This window comes from Oncorhynchus nerka, linkage group LG10 (assembly GCF_034236695.1).
Source record: "Oncorhynchus nerka isolate Pitt River linkage group LG10, Oner_Uvic_2.0, whole genome shotgun sequence".
Taxonomy (NCBI): Eukaryota; Metazoa; Chordata; class Actinopteri; order Salmoniformes; family Salmonidae; genus Oncorhynchus; species Oncorhynchus nerka.
The window spans coordinates 79,065,286-79,087,791 of NC_088405.1; the positions used below are offsets into that span (position 1 = coordinate 79,065,286).

A 22,506-nucleotide genomic window follows, 5' to 3' on the forward strand; every position below is an offset into this window, starting at 1 on the left:
TGTGCAACCACTGACTATATGTTTTGTCTGTATAGCATAATTTAAGATTACCAATGGTTAGCTTGGTAGCTAAAATATATCAGTTAGCTAACCATTTACAGTAACAGCAGTTCATTAATTAATTAATAGATAATAGATAACATAATGGAATTAGAAGGGTGACCTCCTACTTTGAAAGAACAGGAAGAACAGGAAGTGTTGGCTGTGACATTTAATCCCACCCACAAGTTTTTTTTGTTTTATATGCAAAAATATATTTTTTTCGATTTCCTTTTAAGAACGAACAAACAACCCGTTTTCACGTTCCCAATTGCTCCGTTTTAAGTCGAGAAACAAACGATCAAAACGTACATATTATCCACTAAGTATGCTTATTATCTTGACAACATAGACACCAAAATGTTCTGTCAATCCTCAAGATCAACATAATTCCCGCATTTTGGCTGTTGTTAAATCGCGCGCAGTATCACACAAGCACTTCATCACTTGCCTGTCATTCAGAAAATCCTTTCCTGAATCAGCTGATGTTGCGCGCGATAATGTCCGCGTGTAACTAAACAGCTAGACATCAAACACACATCAAACAAATATTATGTGTAATTATTGAATGACATTATAGATTTTAGTTGTATTAAACATATTAAAGTTACTCTTTCTGCTTGAAGCGTTGGATTTTTCAAGCACATATATTATTTTGGATATATGTGCTCATGAAAACTGTTTTCACACCTTAAACATAGGGAGATACGAAATGTTGCAAGGTTACAGTACACTTCCGACATTTCCATACTAAAAAAGAATCCGACAGCAATATCCAGGATTTTCACAGGATCAAGGTCAATGTGTAATTACACTGAAGGGGAAAAAAAGCCACAGTATTATTAATGGCTTTGTAACCGCTCCAAAAAAGTTGTCTACTGCAAGTAAATTCTCACTTGTGAAGGTAGTTTATAGAAAGACCCATGTGTAATGCTGAAATTTAACCACTTTTATCACATTCCATTTGTCAGTATTTACCGTCACTCATTGGCATTGTATTTTACAAATCTAGTCTTCTGAAGAGACACAAAATCATGTTTCAGATTATTTTGTTAAATTATTTCAAGATAATTAATATAATTCTGCTGTTTCCCCAAAATTATATTTCCACTAATATTGTAGCGTTGTTGGTGTTGAAAATGTTACAAATAGCGAATTGATACAACTACGAAAAAATGGACTGTGCAACATTGGATCGATCACGTTGTACAAATTCAGCAAGCTTTCGCATCAAAATCAAATTGCCAGTCCTAAACGCTACAAAATGGCAGCTGCTCAGTGGTCCGAGCCACTGTATAGCCGACTTTACATTAGTTAATTGGCGTTAAATGATCTATGGAAGAATATGAAAATGTTCACACCACCAGTGCAGACATTATAACAGAGTGATCATTCCCCACGCGTTCTCGTTTGTTTACATTAGTCATTTGGATTATTATTATATATTTTTTTTTTACCGCAAAGACCTCTGGGCCACTAATTTATTTGACGCGGTGAATTGTGGGCAGTCATTGGTCCTCCGAGACGTACTGTCAGAGACAGAAGAGGAAAAGAGACACCCCACTCGCTGTATTTTCCTGGTTCAATTAACGTCAATGAACTAAGTAGACCCGACCAGGCCCAGCTGCAATCGCATTGGAGTCTGAGAGACGCACCCAGTTAAGTAGACCGGAACTGATCATTTGTTTCAATGGTAAACGGCTTGTGTGAACTATCTTCATTTATCCACCATCTTTGTTACTGTCTGCTGCTCTTCCATCGGAAAAGATGGCTGCCTCGGCAGCATCGGCGGGTTCTACCCCCGGTTTTTGCCCAAGCTACGCCGTGATATGCTCTTTTCTAGAGCGGTATGGAACCTTGCTTGATTTACCGGAGCTTACATTTCCACAGTTGGAGCGATATCTCCAAGACACAATCTCAGGTATAGTTTGAAAAGCGCGAGCTACTGTGGGAAGATGGGACTCCACATTGCATAGTGTTCTATGTCGTTCGTACTAGTTGTGTTATTGTGTGGTTTCCAAACATAACCCATTTTATATACATGTATTGTTGTCCCAGATGTATTATTAGGATCCAGGGTGAAATATATGCATTGTTTAACCGTGAACTGATCGAAGGGCTTCCGTGAAATTTGGGGCTTTAAATGACCATTTATTTTCCAGCCAAGCCAGCCTTTATCTGCCAGGGACTGAAATGCACTTCACCACACAGCCTACAGAAAATATTGTGCTTTGAACTTTTGCTCCAAGGTGATCTGTTTTTAACATTTATTAAAGTATATTGGGCACTCCTATTATTCGGTTTAGGATTGAGTGTGTTGCGTTAAGGACAACATTGTCCACTGTGTTTACAGTTAAGTAATGTTTTGGCATGGTGGTTCGCTCGCGCTGTATTGCGCATGCTCATCTTCTGGGCTTCCTGCTCAATGGTTAAAAATAATAATAATAATATTTTTTATCAAGGGTATGGAGCACTTTTTATATTGGTAGTTGTTAGGATGAAATACATTAGACAGACACATAGCATTATGTACATCACTTTAGACCTCTAATGTTGTAGTTTCAAACATTTCCATCAGTCTAGACTCTAGATATTTGAGAAAACAAAGTGCAATCAAATGCACCATGGTTAGCATCCAACTTCCAGTGTGTCTTTTGGTTTCACTATTTTCCTTAAGTAATGTAACCCATTATACTAGTCTCTCTCAAGTATGTTTCGTCTTCAATTGAATCATGTTGTTCCCAGCTTGACATGCAATCTGTAACACATTCTATTGTTATCTCAACGACACACTCACGCAAGAACTTCCTACTCAATGGTGTCCTGCTGTAATTAGATTACGCGCAAAGAATGGTCTGCTTTATTCAAACTATTTTGGCGGATTTTGGTTGTTTGTATCACACATACTACATTGTTATTCCATACTTCCATATTATTATATTAGTCATGTTACGTTTTTGTTTTATATTGTTAGGAAATTAGCAAATATCTATTTTGAATGCATTGTTTTAATAAATAAAACCATGTTGCATCATGCACGCCTTTAATTTTGGTATTGTGCACTGTCCCAGTGTCTCCACTTTAGAGATGTATGACATGTCTCCTCTCCAACGCCCAGGAAGTTCCAATTCAAACTCTCAATAGACATCTCTGCAAGCGTTATAATGTCAAAATACGTTCGTTACTCAGCAAATATGGAGTTTCGCTGAGCAATGTTCTTCATTTACTTCGTTACGTCCGGTATGTACTTTCAAAAAAGGTTTAAATAAAAATGTACAACCCACTGAAAAAAATGCTTATTGGCACCTCCAATATCTGGCTTTACTGCCAAGCACAGGTCGGAAGTCTACAACAGTTCAATGAGGTCTCCAAGATTAATTTATTTTGGTTGTTGTAAATGTTTATTTAGACCTTTTTTGGAAGTACATACCTGCCATAACAGGAGTAAATGAAGATGGTTGCTCAGCGAAATTCCATATTTGGTGAGTAACTCATTTATTTTGATTTTTTTACATTATAAAGCTTGCAGAGCTGTCGAATCAGAGATTTCTGGGCGTTAGAGAGGAGACTCATTGGCGACATCCTTAACGCACAGATACTGGGGCAACTGTGCACAGGAGTTTTCTTTTTAATATGTGAAGAAATGTTTATTTTCTTATTCCCCACTCTCATCAAAACATATTTAAATTCCTTTGTCTCCATTTGATATTAACTAATGCAAAACTAATTAATTTGAAGTGCTAATGGACCAATACCTATACATATTATGAAATGTCATAGGATATGGATTCGTGACAGTGTGTGAGTGGGATTCATATTCAAGATATACATGCTGTAGCTATTTATTGGCCTATACAATAGGTTATATGTGGTTGAGAAACATTGATGTTTACCAAATGGTGTCATTATCCCACCTCTCCCCTCAGTTCCAAAGATCTTGGTGGACCTTCACGTGAAGTTGTTGAGGAAGATTGGCAAGTCAGTGTCCGCAGACAGATGGGAGAAGTACCTTGTGAAGGTAAATAGATCTCAGAACAAGGCTGGACATTTTCTGCACACTCATACAGTTAGGCGTAGCTTTATAGATTAATCACATTTAAATATATTCCATTTTTGTAAAATACAGACAGTGGCATGAGTCTGGGCATTCTGAATGATGATAGTATTGAGGTTAACCAAAGGCTGATGGAATGTGCTTTCTTACAGGTGTGCCATGAGTTCAACAGTACTTGGGCATGGGAGCTTGAAAATAAAGGATACAAGGACATGTCTGTGGAGTACAAGACTGGAATCCTCAAAGTAAGGTTGCAATATAGCTGTATAGTTGCAATATAGCTATAATTATGCAAAGACATGCAACATATTTCCAAAAAAGTTGCAGGTAGTAAGAATTACACAGATTTTTCACGTTCTTAAATAAGGCCTTTCTTCTGTATGGTACAAAAGTAAATTCTCTGAAAATAGTAATGCCAGTGATAGCGGGACATAACTTGTGCAGTTCACCCAAGTGTGTTGTTGTATTGCAAGTCATATTGCTGTTGCAATATTCCATAAAAATATAGCAAAATATATTTAGCCATATCATGCAGCCCTACTAACATAATTATTTCCCCCTAAGTGCAACATTCTCATACTTTCTCTCTTTTATATCCAGCATTTGTGTGAATGCCAGTTTGATGACAATGTAAAGTTCAAGACAGCAATCAATGAGGAGGATCCTGATAAGATGCGGCTTCTCCCCATTGGCAAGGACAAAGATGGCCTGATGTACTGGTTCCAACTTGACCAGGACAAGAATGTGAGGGTCTATGTGGAGGAGCAGGACGACCTGGACGGGTCTTCCTGGAAGTGCATTGTCAGGTACTGTGGAACCATTGGAATGACGGGCCGGATGTGATTCAGGGGAGGAAAGATGCATACTGTTGTACTGCAGAGCCTAAATGTCAAAGGTCTTGTATTCCAGGTGGATCATAGATTACGTGGTTTATATGTAATTTTACCACAAGATTACTAAACTGGAAAGAGTTATTTGAATTATCCATCTCTATACAGAGACAGAAACAGCTTGGCTGAGATCCTGGCACTGCTAAAGACTCAAATCGACCCAGCACTGTTGACTAAGAAAGAAGGAGAGGAGGAAGATGAGGCGAAAAATAATACTGGGGGAGAAGGTAGTGTTATACCAACAAGGCTTGTTACACCAATAATGTCATCTGTTATTTGTTGTTTACTCACAAACATTTTCATGATATTGATATTGTCAAAGGTAAACAACTTATTTCCCTGATAGATGCAGTTCTAAATCTTGTACTTTTATTTTCTATGAATATATCATTCTGTTGTAACTGCAATTCCTATTTATACCTTTTCTCCTATAGGGGAAGTTAAAAAGACAGAGGATACCTCAGAGGATGAAGAGGACAAACCCTCCAAGGGAACAACTTCCTTAGTCTCTCCAAAAACCGAGATTACAGAAAAAGAGGAATCACAGCTAGACGAATCAGATGCCAAATCCTCATTGAATGGCCTCAAAGATGAGTCAGAGTCAAAAAGCCAATCAGAGGAGCCTATGGTGGATGACAAGGTCACCATAAACACCTGGGCCATCAAAGAAGAGCCAATGGAGGTGTCAGAATCCAAGGAGAGCACAACCACAAATGCTACAGAGCCTCTTGCAGAGAAACCTTGTCTGACGCCACAAACAGAACAGACAGATGAAGCCAAGAGGAAGACTGCAAATGAACTCCAAAGGGCCATGAAGAATGACCAGCAGGCCAAAATCCCATTGAAAAAGAGAGAGATGAAACTTTGTGAAAATTTTGATAATAATAGTGGCGGTGGCAGTAGTATCTTTGTGCGAAACCCATCTGTTGCTCCTGTCAAAGAAGCTCCTGAAGTTGAGGAGACAAGTAAAGAGATCTCTGATGCCCCGGTGGGGACGATAGAGTGTATAAGTGATCAAATGAATGGTGATGCTCAGCCTACAACAGAAACAAGTGTCAATAATGGTTTAAGAGACTCTGTTGATGGCAAAAAACAGCAAACAAAAGCTGCTGCTGGGGAAGAACGTAAAGCAGCAGAAGCTAGTGCAAAAGAGAAAATAAACCTGGACAAGGAGAAAGAGGAGATGGCAAGCAACACTGAGGTGGCCATGGCCAATGAAACAAGTCTACAGAAAATGGTTCCAGCAGAAAAGGAAAGCACTGAATATTCAGAGGAAGTAAAAAAATCGGCCTTAAAAGAGGCTAAATCTCCGTCCCCTCTAATGACAAAGCCATTGACTTCATCTAAGGATGCAACAAGCCCACCGGAGAAGCACTCTGATTGTAAAGAGGAACAAAATGTCAAGGTATCCAAGTGGGATGTAAAAGTGTGTCGTACAGAACACACAACCTATACATCAATAGAAACCGATGAAAACCCTTTGTCTAGTAAGTCACAGAAACCAGATGAAACTAAAGGAACAGATTCATCCATTACCTCTCAAGAGGTCAAGTCAGCTGTCTCTAAGGAAACAGACAAAACAGTTGTGAATAAGGACGGTTATCCCCTTTCTGTCGTGAAAGATATGGAAAAAACACCCTGCACAAAAGGTACAGAAAAGTGGTCAAACCCTAAAAACCCAGAAACCTCAGTCATTACTAAACAAACCGGGAGACCTGACCCAATTACAGAGAAACCAGACCACTCTAAATGCATAAAGATGCCAACCGTCGTAAAAAATACAGAGAAACCACCCGACAAAGAGGGTGTAGAGAAATGTGATGTTTCTAAAGATATCAAAACTTCTGTAATTAAAAAGACAGAGATTTCAGAAAAGAGTAAAGATGCTGAGAACCTGGCCATCTCTCAAGAGACCAATACGTCCTCATTCCTTAAAAAGGCAGACAAACCAGTTTCCAATAAAGAAGCAGAGAAACTGGAGAGCATTAAAGAGACTAAATCGTTGGTCATTAAAATGACAGTGAAACCAGAGGCATCTAAACATGCAGAGAAATGTGATAACCCTAAAGACAATAAAATGTCAGCTGTCACCAAGGAGAAACCTGCTGTAGGCACAGATGCAAAGGCTGCCGCTGAGGTGAAGGAAAAAGCTGTCCTGGAGGAAGTTTTCTCAGCGTCTATCTGTAAAGATGAAATGAGAACTGTTGCTAAAGCGACTAGGACACAATCTGGACCAAAAGACATGGAGATGGCAGACGTCTCTGAGAAAACAACCCAATCACAACTGGGTGAACCCAAAAAGGTAGAGAAATCGGCTACCCCTAAAGATGCAGAGAAATGTGCTACCCCTAAAGACACAGATAAATCTACTGAATTGGTTACCCCTAAAGAAGGTGGGAAATTGGCTACCCCAAAAGACACAGAGAAATCAGCAATGCCTAAAGATACAGTGAAATATGCTAAATCAGCTACACCTACCCCTAAAGATGCAGAGAAGTCTGCTAAATCAGCTACACCTACCCCTAAAGATGCAGAGAAGTCTGCTAAATCAGCTACACCTACCCCTAAAGATGCAGAGAAGTCTGCTAAATCCGCTACACCTACCCCTAAAGATGCAGAGAAGTCTGCTAAATCAGCTACACCTACCCCTAAAGATGCAGAGAAGTCTGCTAAATCAGCTACACCTACCCCTAAAGATGCAGAGAAGTCTGCTGAATCCGCTACACCTACCCCTAAAGATGCAGAGAAGTCTGCTGAATCAGCTACACCTACCCCTAAAGATGCAGAGAAGTCTGCTGAATCCGCTACACCTACCCCTAAAGATGCAGAGAAGTCTGCTGAATCCGCTACACCTACCCCTAAAGATGCAGAGAAGTCTGCTGATTCCGCTACACCTACCCCTAAAGATGCAGATAAGTCTGCTGAATCCGCTACACCTACCCCTAAAGATGCAGAGAAGTCTGCTGAATCCGCTACACCTACCCCTAAAGATGCAGAGAAGTCTGCTGAATCAGCTACACCTACCCCTAAAGATGCAGAGAAGTCTGCTAAATCCGCTACACCTACCCCTAAAGATGCAGAGAAGTCTGCTAAATCCGCTACACCTACCCCTAAAGATGCAGACAAGTCTGCTGAATCCGCTACACCTACCCCTAAAGATGCAGAGAAGTCTGCTGAATCAGCTACACCTACCCCTAAAGATGCAGAGAAGTCTGCTGAATCCGCTACACCTACCCCTAAAGATGCAGAGAAGTCTGCTAAATCCGCTACACCTACCCCTAAAGATGCAGAGAAGTCTGCTGAATCCGCTACACCTACCCCTAAAGATGCAGAGAAGTCTGCTAAATCAGCTACACCTACCCCTAAAGATGCAGAGAAGTCTGCAGAATCCGCTACACCTACCCCTAAAGATGCAGAGAAGTCTGCAGAATCCGCTACACCTACCCCTAAAGATGCAGAGAAGTCTGCTGAATCCGCTACACCTACCCCTAAAGATGCAGAGAAGTCTGCTGAATCAGCTACACCTACCCCTAAAGATGCAGAGAAGTCTGCTAAATCTGCTACACCTACCCCTAAAGATGCAGAGAAGTCTGCTAAATCAGCTACACCTACCCCTAAAGATGCAGAGAAGTCTGCTAAATCGGCTACACCTACCCCTAAAGATGCAGAGAAGTCTGCTAAATCAGCTACACCTACCCCTAAAGATGCAGAGAAGTCTGCTAAATCCGCTACACCTACCCCTAAAGATGCAGAGAAGTCTGCTAAATCAGCTACACCTACCCCTAAAGATGCAGAGAAGTCTGCTAAATCAGCTACACCTACCCCTAAAGATGCAGAGAAGTCTGCTAAATCAGCTACCCCTACCCCTAAAGATGCAGAGAAGTCTGCTAAATCCGCTACACCTACCCCTAAAGATGCAGAGAAGTCTGCTAAATCAGCTACACCTACCCCTAAAGATGCAGAGAAGTCTGCTAAATCAGCTACACCTACCCCTAAAGTCGCAGAGAAATCGGCTAAAAACACAGAGACGATCTCTAAAAAGATTGTTCTATCTTCTAGGGGACAGAAACCAGACACTGAAGAAACTGAGAAACTGGCAGACACAAAGCCAGTTGCAGAAAAAGGAGAGAAACTTGTCACCTTTCAGGACGCCAAGCAATTACCCTCTCTCAAAAAGTCTGTCCCAGTGGAGGTGAAACAGGAGGAGCCTATGGAAATGTGTTCGGAAAAGTCAACACATGACAACATAAAGATCAAGGGACATGCTGAAAAAGGCTGGCCTAAAAAGGCTGTTAAAAGTGGAGTAAAGTCTGAGACCAACCCTATCAAAGACCCAAAGCCCATGAACTGTGATGCATCATCAGAAAAACAGGCTATTAGTAAGAAGGCATCATCTCTCACTGAGGGTGAGACGGACAAAAGCCAGCACAAAGTAATCAAGGAAGATGCCACAACACAGGGATGCCCCCCAAAAGAGGATGGGAGTAAGCCTGATCATCCTAAGAAAAATGACAAAATGGAGGATGATGGAACTGAGAAAGATGACAAAAATTCAACGGTAGAAGAGAAATTGGTTCAGGCAAAAGCAAGTGAGGGGTCTGAGGAAGATGATAACAAAGAGGATGAGGACAAGGGTGAAAAAAAGGATGCGGGAACAACATCAGAGATCCAAGAGGAGGGAATTCGCCTGAAAATACGCGGGATTACCCACCGGAGGAGAGCTGAGCTCCAGAGAAAGGAGAGGGACTCTGGGTCAGATACTGGTGAGACTGGGAGATCCCTGAGGAGGTCACCCAGGATCTGCAGGCCGACCGCTAAGGGGGTGGAGTTCCAGGACAGGAGGATGGAGAAGAAAGAGGCCACACCCCCTGTAGAGAAGGGTGATGAGGAGAAAACTGTTCAGAGGAAACCGAGAGAGAAGGTTGATCAAGATGGACTGTACAAATCTAAGGTAAGTTTTTTTCAGTAACTGCAGATATTTCTACATTCATATGTTGGATTGTGAATGCATGTTTTTGGATCAACAGTGTCTTTTAGATCAGGGATTCACACATTGTCAGCCATCAGGAACTTATGTGTATGCTGTCTTACATTAGCTTCATGTAACCCAAAAGTTAGAATGTCTGTGTTTATGATTTGGCTGTCAAGATGACATATGTTTTCAGGGGCGACGGAGGAGAAAGACCAGGTGGTCCAACACTCGAACACAAAGGCGCAAAAATAATGATTCTGGTGAAGACTATGAAAGTGAGTCGAGTGAAGAGGAGAGCGAAGAGGACAACAGTGATGAAAGCTTTAAGGTGGAGAGGGGCAAGAGGAGGAAGAGGAACAGAGAGAGGCACAGCGATGACTCTGACACCTCCTCGGATGATGACCTCCCTCCTAACGATGACCCCTGCAAACACTGCGGCCTCCCCAACCAACCTGAGCTGGTGGGTCCTGAAAATGTGATCCTTATTTTCTCAGCTCAATAAATGGCACAATGGGTAGCATATAGTTGTGATAATAATAATGGAATTGCCCACATGGTGGGCTGCAGGGTTCTGGTCAATTCCACATAAGTTTCAGTCAATGCAGAATGTAAATCAAATTCCAATTCCACGTGTTTGTTATTTTAAATGCATTGAAGAGAATTCAAATTGGAATTTCAGTGTACTTTCTGAATTGAAATGGAATTGACCCCAGCTCTGGTGGGCTGTCAGTGGTTATACTATATTCATAATATGTATCTAAACTGACTGATAAGACTACAAAATAATGTGTTCCAGCTAATACACCTTCGTGTTCTCCTCACAGATTTTGCTGTGTGACTCGTGCGATAGCGGCTACCACACGGCCTGCCTCAGACCCCCTCTCATGATCATCCCAGACGGGGAGTGGTTCTGCCCACCCTGCCAACATGTAAGTAACCACCAGATGGTAAACAATTGGTAGTTGCACTACAGTTTGGATGCTAGCCACATTATTGTTTTAAACTAATGGCTTGCTTTATGTGTGGTATTATTTGACAATCTTACCCCTCTCTCCTTGTGACCCCTGCAGAAGCTGCTCTGTGACAAGCTTGAGGAGCAGCTTACTAATCTCGATGCTTCCCTGAAAAAGAGGGAGCGCGCTGAGCGACGGTATCAACCTCTGAACCATGACCCTTGGTGTAAAACAGCAAATGACAACAGGAAGATAATGTAGCTCATAAAGTTGTTTTAAATGATTTTATTTTCTCCCTCCAGAAAAGAGCGGTTGGTCTATGTTGGAATCAGTGTTGAAAACATCATCACTCCCTCGGTAGGCAGCATTTGGTTGCTATGGTTATACCATCATGGAAGTCAATTGCAACACATCCAGAATTCAGTGTGTTTGTAGGATGTCTGTGTAAGATGGTCTGTCACACTGTTCATTGCCTAGCCAAGACTGATGTCAGCATAAATGTTTGCTTCCTATATTGTACTGTGAACTGACACATTGCCAACTGTCATTTTTAGTTGGAGGTAGAGGAAGAAAGGGAGGAAGAGGTGGTAAAGAAGGAGAAGAAGGAGCGAACCAAGAGCTGGGGTCGAAGGTCCACAAGGGCAAAGAAAAGCATAAGCTACAGGTATGACGTCTGTACTGAACTCATGGTTATCAGAACATTGTATGTGCTGTGTGTGGCTGGTCTTTATTTATTGTTTCCGTATGGTGGCGGATAAATTCCCTGAATAATTTCAATGTCTTGTTTGCAGGTTTGATGAATTTGATGAGGCTATTGAGGAGGCAATTGAAGAAGACATCAGAGAGGCTGATGGTGGAGGTAGGAGAACATTATGGAATATAGTTTATGGTGCATTTTTATTGATGTTCTGAAATAATTTTTGGCTGCGTCATTTCATCTGTGCAAACATGGTGCTTGCTCAGATTCCCTAATAATTGTGCACTCCTTTAATAAGGGTTACGAAGAGTCAAGTCTGAGGCTGTATTTCATCCTAAGATAGATGTTCCCCCTCTGCCCTCGTATACATATCCACTCCTATCAGTTCTGTCAGGAGAAGTGAACGAGGGTAAAAGAGGGATTTTCCCTGAATGAAATGCAGCCTCAGAGTTTTTTAACTTGTGTAGCCTGCAAACAATCTTTGTGTGCCTGTTGGATTGGGTCTAAATGTTATCATGTGCTGCCCTCTACAGGAGCTGGTCGAGGCAAGGACATGGCCAACATCACAGGCCATAGCAGAGGGAAGGACATGTCCACTATCCTGGCAGCAGGAGAGGGTGGCGAGGGCGGCGAGGGCAAGGAGAATGGGTGCCTGCCACGGCCCAACGCCAGCCAGCGCAGGAAGAAGCGCCGGCGTCTCAACGACCTGGACAGCGACAGCACTATGGAGGAGGAAGAGAGCGAGGACGAGTTCCGTCTCAGTGACAAGTAGGTTCATTAGGAAAGTGAGAGGTAGGGGTTCATGAATCAGAACAGGGAGGTTGTGTCCATAAGGCACCAAATGGAAGACAACGGACTGAAACGCGGAGGGACTACCTGGACTTTTTTTGTTTTCCACGTTTTTAAACATTTCCCATTGTGTGCCATAATGAACACAAGCCAAGGTTCCACTTCATTGATGGCTATTACATCCAGAAAGGTGTGACACAAAGGGGTGTTGAATTCATTTGTCACTCATTCTTCTGTTTTTTTCTCTCTCCACTGCACACTTTTTCATGTAGTACGGAGGAAGAGGAGTTTGTGGCGTCGGACAAGAGCGATGCAGAGAGCGAAGTGGCAGTCGACTCCAATGACGACAGCGACTTCGGCAGCACACAACGCAGAACCGCCAGGACAAGGAGGCCAGCCAAACGTCAGAGGAGTGCTCAGCCGCGACGGCGCCGCACACCACGAAGGTACTCAGACGATGAAGAGGAGACGAGTGAGGAAGAAATGGGTACGTTGGCATCGTCATTTCCTCTGGTTTGAAAGGTCATTACACTCCAGAATCAAACTTTGTTAGATGTTTTCAGATCTCAAAAGTGGTCTTCTCTTGGGACAAGTTCCAGGCCATCTGTTTTGTTGATTCAGGTTTATGCCGTAATCCAAAATTAATTGAAAAGGTCCTGACTGTTCCATTCATTTGGAGTTGAGGCCTTCAGTACACTGGTTAGACATAGCCAATTGTGTCAGATGTGGATCCATCTTTTGATTTTAATGTCTGAAAACTTCTGTGTTGATTTTGTAATTGTCCTTTTGAAAACCTATAGGTATGTGACGTGGCTCTCTTTCTGTGTTGACCTGTGTAACTAGTGTCGGAGGGCTCCAGCGAGTTCAGCGATAGCGACCTGGACTGTAGCCGACGCCGATCCCGCCGGAGTCAGACGACGAAGCAGGTCAACTACTGCGAGTCGTCCGGAGACTCTGACGGCTCCAAGGCCAACACAAACCGTGACAAAGTCAAACCGTGGCGGCGCCTCGCCAGTTCAGACAGCGAAGGTCAGGCAGACATTTTTTTTCTAAACGCGCTCTCTTTGCCTCACCGACCCTGCTATTAGCATAGGTTCTCTGTAGGATGTGTGTAAACTGTAGTTAGTTGGCTAATTAATTTGTTTATTTAACGTGTCATCACTTGCCGTCACTTTAACTGATATTAACAATAATATGGTTTTATCTAACGTCCATTGTTTCCATGTACCTGGTTCTTTCAGCGAGCTCCTCCAGAGGCTCAGACGACAGCGAGAGGGAGAGGACTAGGTTAAAGAGGAGGGCCGACTCGTCCGAAAAAGAGTCCCAGCAGCACCGCAGACGACTTTCGCTGAAACGGCGGCGAGCCTCTGAGGAGGACGATGACGACCACGATTCCGATGAATCATCTGAGGGAGAACGTCCTGTCCGCAAGCGTGTGAACCGCATCGACTCGGACGACTCTGACAAGGAGGAGGAGGAGGAGAAGGAGACGAAAGAAACCAGGGAAGAGGAGGAAGGGGGAGTGCTGGGGAAGGGAGCCAGCCCGTTGGACTACGGCCTGGTGGAGCTGCATCCCCCCACCAATGGACAGAGTCCCATCAAGGCCCTAGAGGGCCTGGCTCACATTGGGCCCCAAAAACCTGGGGCCACAGCTGTCGCCATAGCACCCAATGGACTGGAGTTGGCACCACAGGATGATGATGAGGATGACCTGCTGGGGGTCACAGACTTGGTGGACTTTGTCTGCAACAGTGATATGTTGTAAAAACCCAAGATGTACGTTTGTTCTTTTCTGTAGTATTTTTAAAAATGTTTCTGTCCTGTCCTTATTATAAAACTGTTTTATTCATCCTCCTTGTCCCCCCCCATTAGTATGACCCCATCCATCCGTATGAACTGGACATCTTACGGGGGGAAAGTTCATTGTCTTCACACCTTTCGCAGTGTGATTGTACAGTCATTGAGAGCACTAACTCCGAAGGTTGTTAAGTGGCACGTTACATTGCATTGTCTTATCCTCTGTACTCGGTCACCGATGGACATGTGGGTCAGATACTTGACCGTAAATGACACACAAATCAACCTACCTGTTTCTCCAGCCAACTTCTAGGGTTGTCTACTCAGGGGTCCATCCACTACCCCCACATACAAAGAGTCCATCTCCCAAATTCTTGGTTGTGTTCATTAGGCCCCAAACGGCAAAAAACCGACAGACCGGGAGGGGACTACCTTGCCTTGTCCATTTAAGAAACGCTGATTTTCTGTTGTGTGACCTAATGAACATGACCCATGACTTCCTGTTCTGAGAGGCACCTCTCAGTATTCCTGCCTGGCAAAGAGGACATTTTCTTGTATGACATTAATTGTTTGTTGGTAGGATGTAAATGTGTATTGTTCAACATTTTTATGAGAATAGATGTCAGGGGTCAAACTGCATTCCATTTACGACTTAAATTAACATAGTTTTGTGGATCAACTGCTGGAAACCAATCGTTGTTTTTATCCCCCTGCTCTTTACCCCAAACTTTAAATATGAATGTCTTTCACTTTTTTGATATTTGAATTCCACATTTTAATCCTCTTACATCGATCAAACTATTTATTCTTTGTTTTGATGTGTTAAATTTTATTAGTCATTTGTTTGATAAGCTAAACCATTACACAGGTTTCCCACTTTCTTTTATAGACCATTTAAAACAAGCACTGGATGAAAAAGCATGAGCATAACAGTTTAAGTCAGAATTCCCATAGGAAAACATGACACAGAACCATCGTCATCATCATGCTAGAAACAGCTTTTTTAACTGACAGACTGGGAGACCAGACCCACAACCGATCTCATACTTTCTAGAAAATACAATCTCCAAAAGTGTTTCTCATGGATTTGGTTAATTGTTTTTACTCAAAGTATTGAAATGTTGTACTGCAGCCTATATCCCGTTTTTATTTTTATCAAACGTTCCCATCAAGTGGTATTTTTAACCGTTTTTAATTATTGTTACAAACACTATTAAGGCAGCTAGCTCCTCAGTGCATCACGCCAAATTACAGGTGTCATTTAATCAACATTAAAATGTGTTAACTACCACCACATTGACAAGACTTTCCTTTAAATGGAGGTTTGAGTGTATTTAATGTCACCAACTAGAGTAGACCAACCCTGATCTTCTCACCTCTGTGTGCATATGTTTCTAAAAACCCTAGTTTAGTTTTTGTGTACGTATAAATATAATTTTAGTGTGTGCTGCCAACACTATCAATGGATTAAATTCCCATGTTTTAGACTTTTATATGCTAATATTCGAAGGGATTTGTTATGTACAGAATTTTCTGCCAACTTTCTCTGTTCCTCTCAATAACCATGTCAGCATTTTAACCATTATTTTACGTATGTTGTGTTTTTATAATGTATTTCTTTGTATATCAAATCATCCACTTATTGTTTTCCTCCTTAGCAAACCAAGTGGCATACTGTTTCCTATGTACCTTGTCGATACTGTATGTAGGTTCAAAACCTTGAAGTAAAGGTACTTACTGAGTATACACCTGTCGTTGTTCATCGACTATTTTTTTTTTTTTTTAAACATTTTTTAAAATGTCCCCTGGTCTTTTCGGAATCCTCTGCCACCACCAGTGTTGATTGTAGAGAACACTACCCTCGCTCTAGTCTTCCCTCTACATCTTACTGCATCAACTGGAGACTAAATAAATGTCTCCGATCTCAGAAAGCCTATCCTTTGTCTGTTCTCAAATATGAGCTCATTTTGGTTTTAGGGTTCCATTTTGAGGTCAGGTTAAATCACTGCCTTTCTGGGCCTATGTTCAAACAGTTTCTCAGAGTAGGACTGCTGTCCATATTATTCATAATGATCTAAAATGCAACTGATCCTATATCAGCACTCCTACTCTGAGACTGAATACAGGCTCTGGCCTTGAATCAAAAGAAGATTATGGATAAACGGCATGCTGGATTAATCTTTGTTAGGGAATGATATACCAGAATGCAACTTGTTTGGGGGAAATGGTTCAGACCATAAATTGACCTCTAATGTTAGTGTGTATATCTAGTTTTTGCTGTAATGTATATTTAGAGGCATTTTCTTTTATCATGGAAATAAATATATTTGGCAATTATTTATGATTGCATTTATGATTGCATTGTTTATAATAGTTTTCCTTGTAGAGGGGTTGTGATATTGGCACCACTGTTTTGTAATGAATTCATTGGATATCTGGCATGTTTGTTGGATGTTATTTTTTTATGTGCAGATGCGTTGGCCACCTTAAGGATTTACAAGGTTCAATAGTCACAGACCTCTAAACTCTTTTGCTCAGCAGTGTTCCTTGTGTCTTGCTACTGAACAAGAGAGCATGAACCAACCACTGGAGGCACGGACGACACCTGGCAGGACTGATGAGTTGTGTTCAGTAAGCATAAAATGGTAGAAAACAGAGTGAAATGGGGAGGTGCTAACTGAACTTGTCCAATATGAAGCCCTTGTTTTCATTTTCAGTTGTGCCCCAATGAACATGACCCTGGACACAAAGGTGGCCATCGTCAGAATCATGGGAAAAGTTCAAGATAAATGCGCTCTAATTAAGAAATTAAGCCTACTTGTAAATTTGTCTTTTGTAAAGAAGTGTTGGCATGTGTTCATCACCAATGGTAAACTTCTTATTAGTCTTGGTTAATCACACAATGTTTTTAATACTTCCGTGTGAAGGAAGGCTAATTAAAAATAATTTCTGAGCTGCCTGCAATGCACTCCACTAACATGATAATATTGACTTGAGTTACCGCACCATTAGTTGGACTGCCCCAAAGCGTCTACTGGCAGTTGCATTGTGGGAATCATATGCAAATGCCTTGGGTTAGTTTACCATCGTTTTGGGATGAAAAAAATGTCTGATTTCTGATGTAATGTTTTCAAGAGATGACGTTTATCACCTGTATTTCATGAGTATGACATGGTGGACCTACTTCATTTTAAATGACAAATCTGTTGGAGCAAATGATCATATAAAGGTACACTAGTTGGGAGGGGCTGTCTGACACACAGGCAGTCCTCTGCCAGGGGGAGGTTGGTGCCAATGATCATATAAAGGTACACTAGTTGGGAGGGGCTGTCTGACACACAGGCAGTCCTCTGCCAGGGGGAGGTTGGTGCCAATGATCATATAAAGGTACACTAGTTGGGAGGGGCTGTCTGACACACAGGCAGTCCTCTGCCAGGGGGAGGTTGGTGCCAATGATCATATAAAGGTACACTAGTTGGGAGGGGCTGTCTGACACACAGGCAGTCCTCTGCCAGGGGGAGGTTGGTGCCAATGATTCAACAGTGTTTGTTCCTTATTATTGTTTATTACAGGTAGAATTGGAAGACTGGGGAGACAACTATACTGTAGGTCTGGTATGTCAACATTAGCTTGTAGATTGGTTTTCTATGTTTTGTCTGTTACTCTTCAATACCTTTTTGTTAACTTTACTCTATTTTCTTTCATATTAATACGATCTGTACATTTGTCATAATAAAAAGCTTTTTTAAACAAGGAATGGTAGGCTGACTTGTTTTCTGTCTCTTGAAAAGGGAGAGGACAGCATGATGGTGTGAAATATTGATACAATCAGCTTTCTGACTAATGCAGGCATGTCCACTTGAGAACCGTGCTTCTACACCTGCATTGCTTGCTGTTTGGGGTTTTAGGCTGGGTTTTTGTACAGCACTTTGAGATATCAGCTGATGTAAGAAGGGTTTTATAATACATTTGATTTGATTTGAGAACATCTGGTGAAAGTGTTGAGGGGGCATGTTTCCTTAAAGATGCATTCATTAAAGTTTAGTTGCTATTGGTTTCTCCAGAAATGTTGAGTTGTGTGGTTGATGTATGGTTTATTTACACGTCTTAACTCATGAAAACAATATTTTAGGTAGTTTTTTTGTTGCTAATCGGTGTGCCTCTTTCTGTCAAATTAGGTCATTTCTGGAAAATACTTTTTTAGGTGGATTTTTGGCTCAAGTGCACCCCTAGTTGTTATTAAAATTCCGTATGATTTATTTGCGAGTTTGTTTTGCATGGTCGGGTGCCCCGGGTGGATTGGAGAGGTCTTTTACGTACCAATGGAATTGTCTACACACACTCCGCATACCCGGGGCCTGTTGCACAAAAGTAGAATTAAGACATCCGGGATAAATGACTCAGCTGAGCTCAATGAAGCCAAAACATGTGCGTCCAGGCTTAATTGGTTGCACAAAGACCAAGCCAGGATGAGCAGACACGGATTCATTAAGCCAGGTGAAACCAATCCTGGATAGGTGCGCGCTCACGGCTCACTCAAATAGACCCCGCCACAGATCACAGATTAACTGATTTACCATGGCAACTAGAGCCGCGTACTTTTCCCGGTCGGAAGCACACATCCTCATGGAGGCATACGAGGAGGTAAAAGATATAATTAAGAAGAAAGGCAACACCGCCACAGTGATAAAGCAAAGAGAAAAAGCGTGGCAAAGTATTGCAGACCGCCTGAATGCGTAAGTAGTGCACAATTACACACTCACCGCTCCGCTGAAACATCACAATTACAATTCAAATATTTAATTCACATCTCCAAAAATGCAGTTGTACTGTAATTATGAAACGTTAAATTTTTAATTGAAATGCACTGCAGATATGAGTGAAATTGTGTAAAGTAACTCCATCACACTGTATAAAGCTATGATAAATTTTTTGATATTTTTACTGAAAACAAGACAAAAATACCAAGTAATTTTTGCAGTGTGACTCCATTAAATGTGTGTTTGTGTGTGTGTGTGTGTGTGTGTGTGTAGATTAAACATGAACGGGCCAAAACGGACATGGCAGCAGGTCAAAATCAAATACAAGAACATTCTGCAGAATGGTATGGTCCCTGACTAATATTTAACAAAGCACAAGCATATATTGTACCCAGAAGGTGCCTGCTCACACATTGTCTGTACTGTTTTAGCAGTGAAAAAGAATACCCACAGACAAGGCACGGGTGGTGGGTCACCAAAGGCTGACCTTACCCCAGCAGAGGACATGGCCTTGGAGCTAAATAAAGGCAGGCCCGTCTTAGAGGGGATCCCTGGGGGAAAGAGACGAGCATAGGTTCCTCCCAAGATGCCACCCGCTTCATTCAAGGTATGTCCTTCCATCTCTACATGGGATACAACCACATTCATATTGAATCAATTTGGACTGTCTGACTTTGGTTTACCTATTGCCTTGCAGTGCCTGGCAGCACTGTGTTCCTGTTAGAGCCACCAGCACAAGCACCAGACGATGCTGATCCAGTGAGTACTCCATCAAAGGCATACTGTAGGCCTGGCATGTCTTGTCTACTAGCTTCAATATGAATCCGATTAAATGTGATAGGGTGAAGGCCCCAGTGCAGCAGCAACAGCACATGATGGAGACGATGATGAGGAGGAGACCATCTCTCTGGATTCCAGAAGGCATGAGGTATCATGTTAAGACTGTGAAAGTACTATTTACTCTACAATGGTGAGGAGTCCTCATCAAAATCTAATTTATTTTACAGGACCCAGATGCTATACAGTGGGAAAACCAGCCTGGCAACATAGTGCGTATTAATAAAAGGACACCACATCCTGCCAAATTCCAGCTGCGCTAATTGTATTGTGTTCACAGAGCTCACAAGCTATCAGAAAGTTGTATGGCAACCACCTCCGGCGCCAAATAGAACTGGCAGACATAGACATTCAGTACAAGAAGAAAAAGATGGAAAATCTTGCACTGGAGTCCGAAATAAAAAAGAGGACAATTAGGAAACTGGACCTTGAAATAAAAAAACTTGAGAGGGAGGTGAGATATGCCTTCAATGTACACTGTATGCTAACTGTAAAACAAATGTATTAATCATTATTTTTCTTTCCTCCCCCAGCTCCAAGAAGATGACACAGCTCAAAATAAAAATTAGGTATATTCTCGTAAAGTCAAGTGAGCCATGACATATGAGCTCTTATTGTGAGCACACAGGACGGTGGAATCTTTCTAAGGTTTTTTTTATTTTCCCAGCAATCAGTACAACCAAGTCATCGTTATAAGGCATCGCCCTCTTTTGCCCACCCCCCCAGCACCAGGTGTGGCCACTAGCCTATATGAAGGCCCAAAATTGTGTGTTCCTTTCTGCTCTGACAATGGCATGCCCATTCGTGCGAGATGTGGTGGATGAAGAAGCACTTGTGCTGAGGAGAGCCTTCAGGCGAGAAAGGGTCTTCAGGGACCGGTTGGACCCACTGGCCTTCCCTGATGACCATCTATTAGAAAGATACAGGTTTTCTGCAGATGGCATCAGGTATCTATGCAGACTACTGGGTCCCAGGATTAAGCACCGCACTGCACGGAGCCATGCACTGAGTGTGGAGCAAATGGTTTGTGTGGCCTTGCGCTTTTTTGCTAGTGGAGCCTTCCTGTACTCAGTGGGGGATGCAGAACAGCTGAACAAGGCCACAATTTGCCGCACAATAAGGAGTGTGTGTCTGGCTATCAAAGCATTAGCAGATGTCTTCATCTCCTTCCCTGGCCACAGAAGACTCTGTGACATCAAAGAGGAGTTCTATAGGATTGCAGGTAAGAGGATCTACAAATTACAGGACAACTGTTAACACATAGTAGGATACTCATTACTTTGTGTGACAGGTTTCCCCAATGTCATTGGTGCAGTGGACTGCACACACATAAGGATAAAAGCCCCTCAGGTGCCCATGAGGCCGATTTTGTGAATAGGAAATCCTTTCACAGCATTAATGTTCAGGTGAACATAACTTTTTGATATTGTCCATTGACGAACACTCTGCATTGCCAGTGATGTGCATTGATTGGTGTAATATTCCTCATCTTATGATTTCAGATGGTCTGCAATGCTGACTGTGTGATCAGCAATGTTGTGGCAAAATGGCCTGGCTCAGTCCATGACTCCAGAATCTTTCGGGCCTCTGAAATCTATCAGTGCCTATCACAAGGTAAGCCACACAACCCCTATTTATAACCATCATGGCTGTGTCAAGAATATCACTGTGTTTATGAGGTAGTAATGATGAGATTTTGTGTTGACAGGTGAATTCTCTGGTGTGTTGCTGGGAGACAGGGGTATGGCTGCCAGCCTTTTCTCCTGACACCTTTCACAGACCCCCAGGAAGCACAGCAGGCCTACAACCATGCCCATGCCAGGACCAGGGCCAGAGTTGAAATGACCTTTGGCCTCCTGAAGGCACGCTTTCACTGCCTTCACAAATTAAGGGTCAGCCCTGTTAGGGCATGTGATATTACTGTGGCTTGTGCTGTCCTCCACAATGTGGCCTGCCTGAGGAAGGAGAGGGCCCCCAGAGTGCCACCAGCCATGGACTGGGACAATCCGGCAATCTTCCCCTGATGACGACAGTGGTCGGCTGCTGAGGGACCAATATGTGTTGAATTATTTTAGTTAGTATGTGTGCTTTCAATTTTGGTTAAATATGTCCTGCGGTGGCAGAGGAATTTGGGTTTTTTGGGTTCGTTTTTGACGAATTTGGCCTCTTATGATGTTTGTGCGGTATACTGTGTGTAATACAAGGCTGCAGGGAGGCTACTGCATCCATTCATTTGTCTGTTCAGTTGATGTGTATGGATTTGTCCTGCATTTATTTTAGTGTGCAGACATGCAGGGTGTGTTATATACAGACCTTTGAATGTGTATGTATCATTTTGTATAATATGCTTGGATTCTGTGCTTTCCATCTTGTAGAGTCACTGTGACTTCAGTTTTGAAAGGAGCTGATGGTTTACCTGCTTTGTTTTGTCCTTATTCAATAAAGGAACATAATGTTACACATTGTGTTTTTATATTCATATGGAATGTGTATTTGTTTATATGACAGAGTACTAGGGCCACACTGAAGAAAAAGGATAAAGTCATAAATTTATGAGGCTGGTTTTTCTGCAGAAAAGCTACATATTGTTTTTACAGTTTTGATACTTATGACAATGTGATACTTAATATTCTGGCACATCAGCATGTCTTTGTTTATGAAACCATACTGAAGTACAATTTCACGAAATTCCCCACATCTGTCATTTTAACAACTGTC

General features: G+C 42.1%; 1 protein-coding gene and 1 long non-coding RNA gene across 3 annotated transcripts; both read left to right on the forward strand.

Annotated features, from left to right (window-relative positions):
- Positions 1-1,565: 1,565 nt before the first annotated feature.
- Positions 1,566-16,528, forward strand: LOC115136285 (remodeling and spacing factor 1-like). Its single transcript, XM_065023773.1, has 16 exons — positions 1,566-1,960; positions 3,966-4,057; positions 4,246-4,338; positions 4,694-4,899; positions 5,092-5,210; positions 5,418-9,934; positions 10,149-10,415; positions 10,780-10,884; positions 11,026-11,105; positions 11,211-11,265; positions 11,463-11,572; positions 11,700-11,767; positions 12,139-12,373; positions 12,667-12,881; positions 13,238-13,423; positions 13,636-16,528. The coding sequence occupies exons 1-16, from the start codon at positions 1,807-1,809 to the stop codon at positions 14,157-14,159; spliced, it is 7,026 nt and encodes a 2,341-aa protein (XP_064879845.1). The 5' UTR covers positions 1,566-1,806; the 3' UTR covers positions 14,160-16,528.
- A 2,017-nt stretch (positions 16,529-18,545) lies between these two features.
- On the forward strand, positions 18,546-21,922 carry LOC135573786 (uncharacterized). Of its 2 annotated transcripts, XR_010464924.1 has the most exons (10): positions 18,546-19,295; positions 19,383-19,558; positions 19,649-19,710; positions 19,793-19,879; positions 19,959-20,242; positions 20,322-20,357; positions 20,456-21,010; positions 21,080-21,194; positions 21,291-21,402; positions 21,497-21,922. It is a non-coding gene; the product is annotated as an uncharacterized LOC135573786 (long non-coding RNA). The 2 variants fall into 2 exon arrangements; XR_010464923.1 differs by having other exon boundaries at positions 20,322-21,010.
- Positions 21,923-22,506: the final 584 nt, after the last annotated feature.

Coding starts and splice junctions, on each gene's coding strand:
- LOC115136285 (XM_065023773.1), top strand. CDS start 1,807: ATGGCTGCCTCGGCAGCATCGGCGGGTTCTACCCCCGGTTTTTGCCCA. Junction 12,882..13,237: donor GACGAGTGAGGAAGAAATGG/GTACGTTGGCAT, acceptor CTGTGTAACTAG/TGTCGGAGGGCTCCAGCGAG. Junction 13,424..13,635: donor CGCCAGTTCAGACAGCGAAG/GTCAGGCAGACA, acceptor TGGTTCTTTCAG/CGAGCTCCTCCAGAGGCTCA.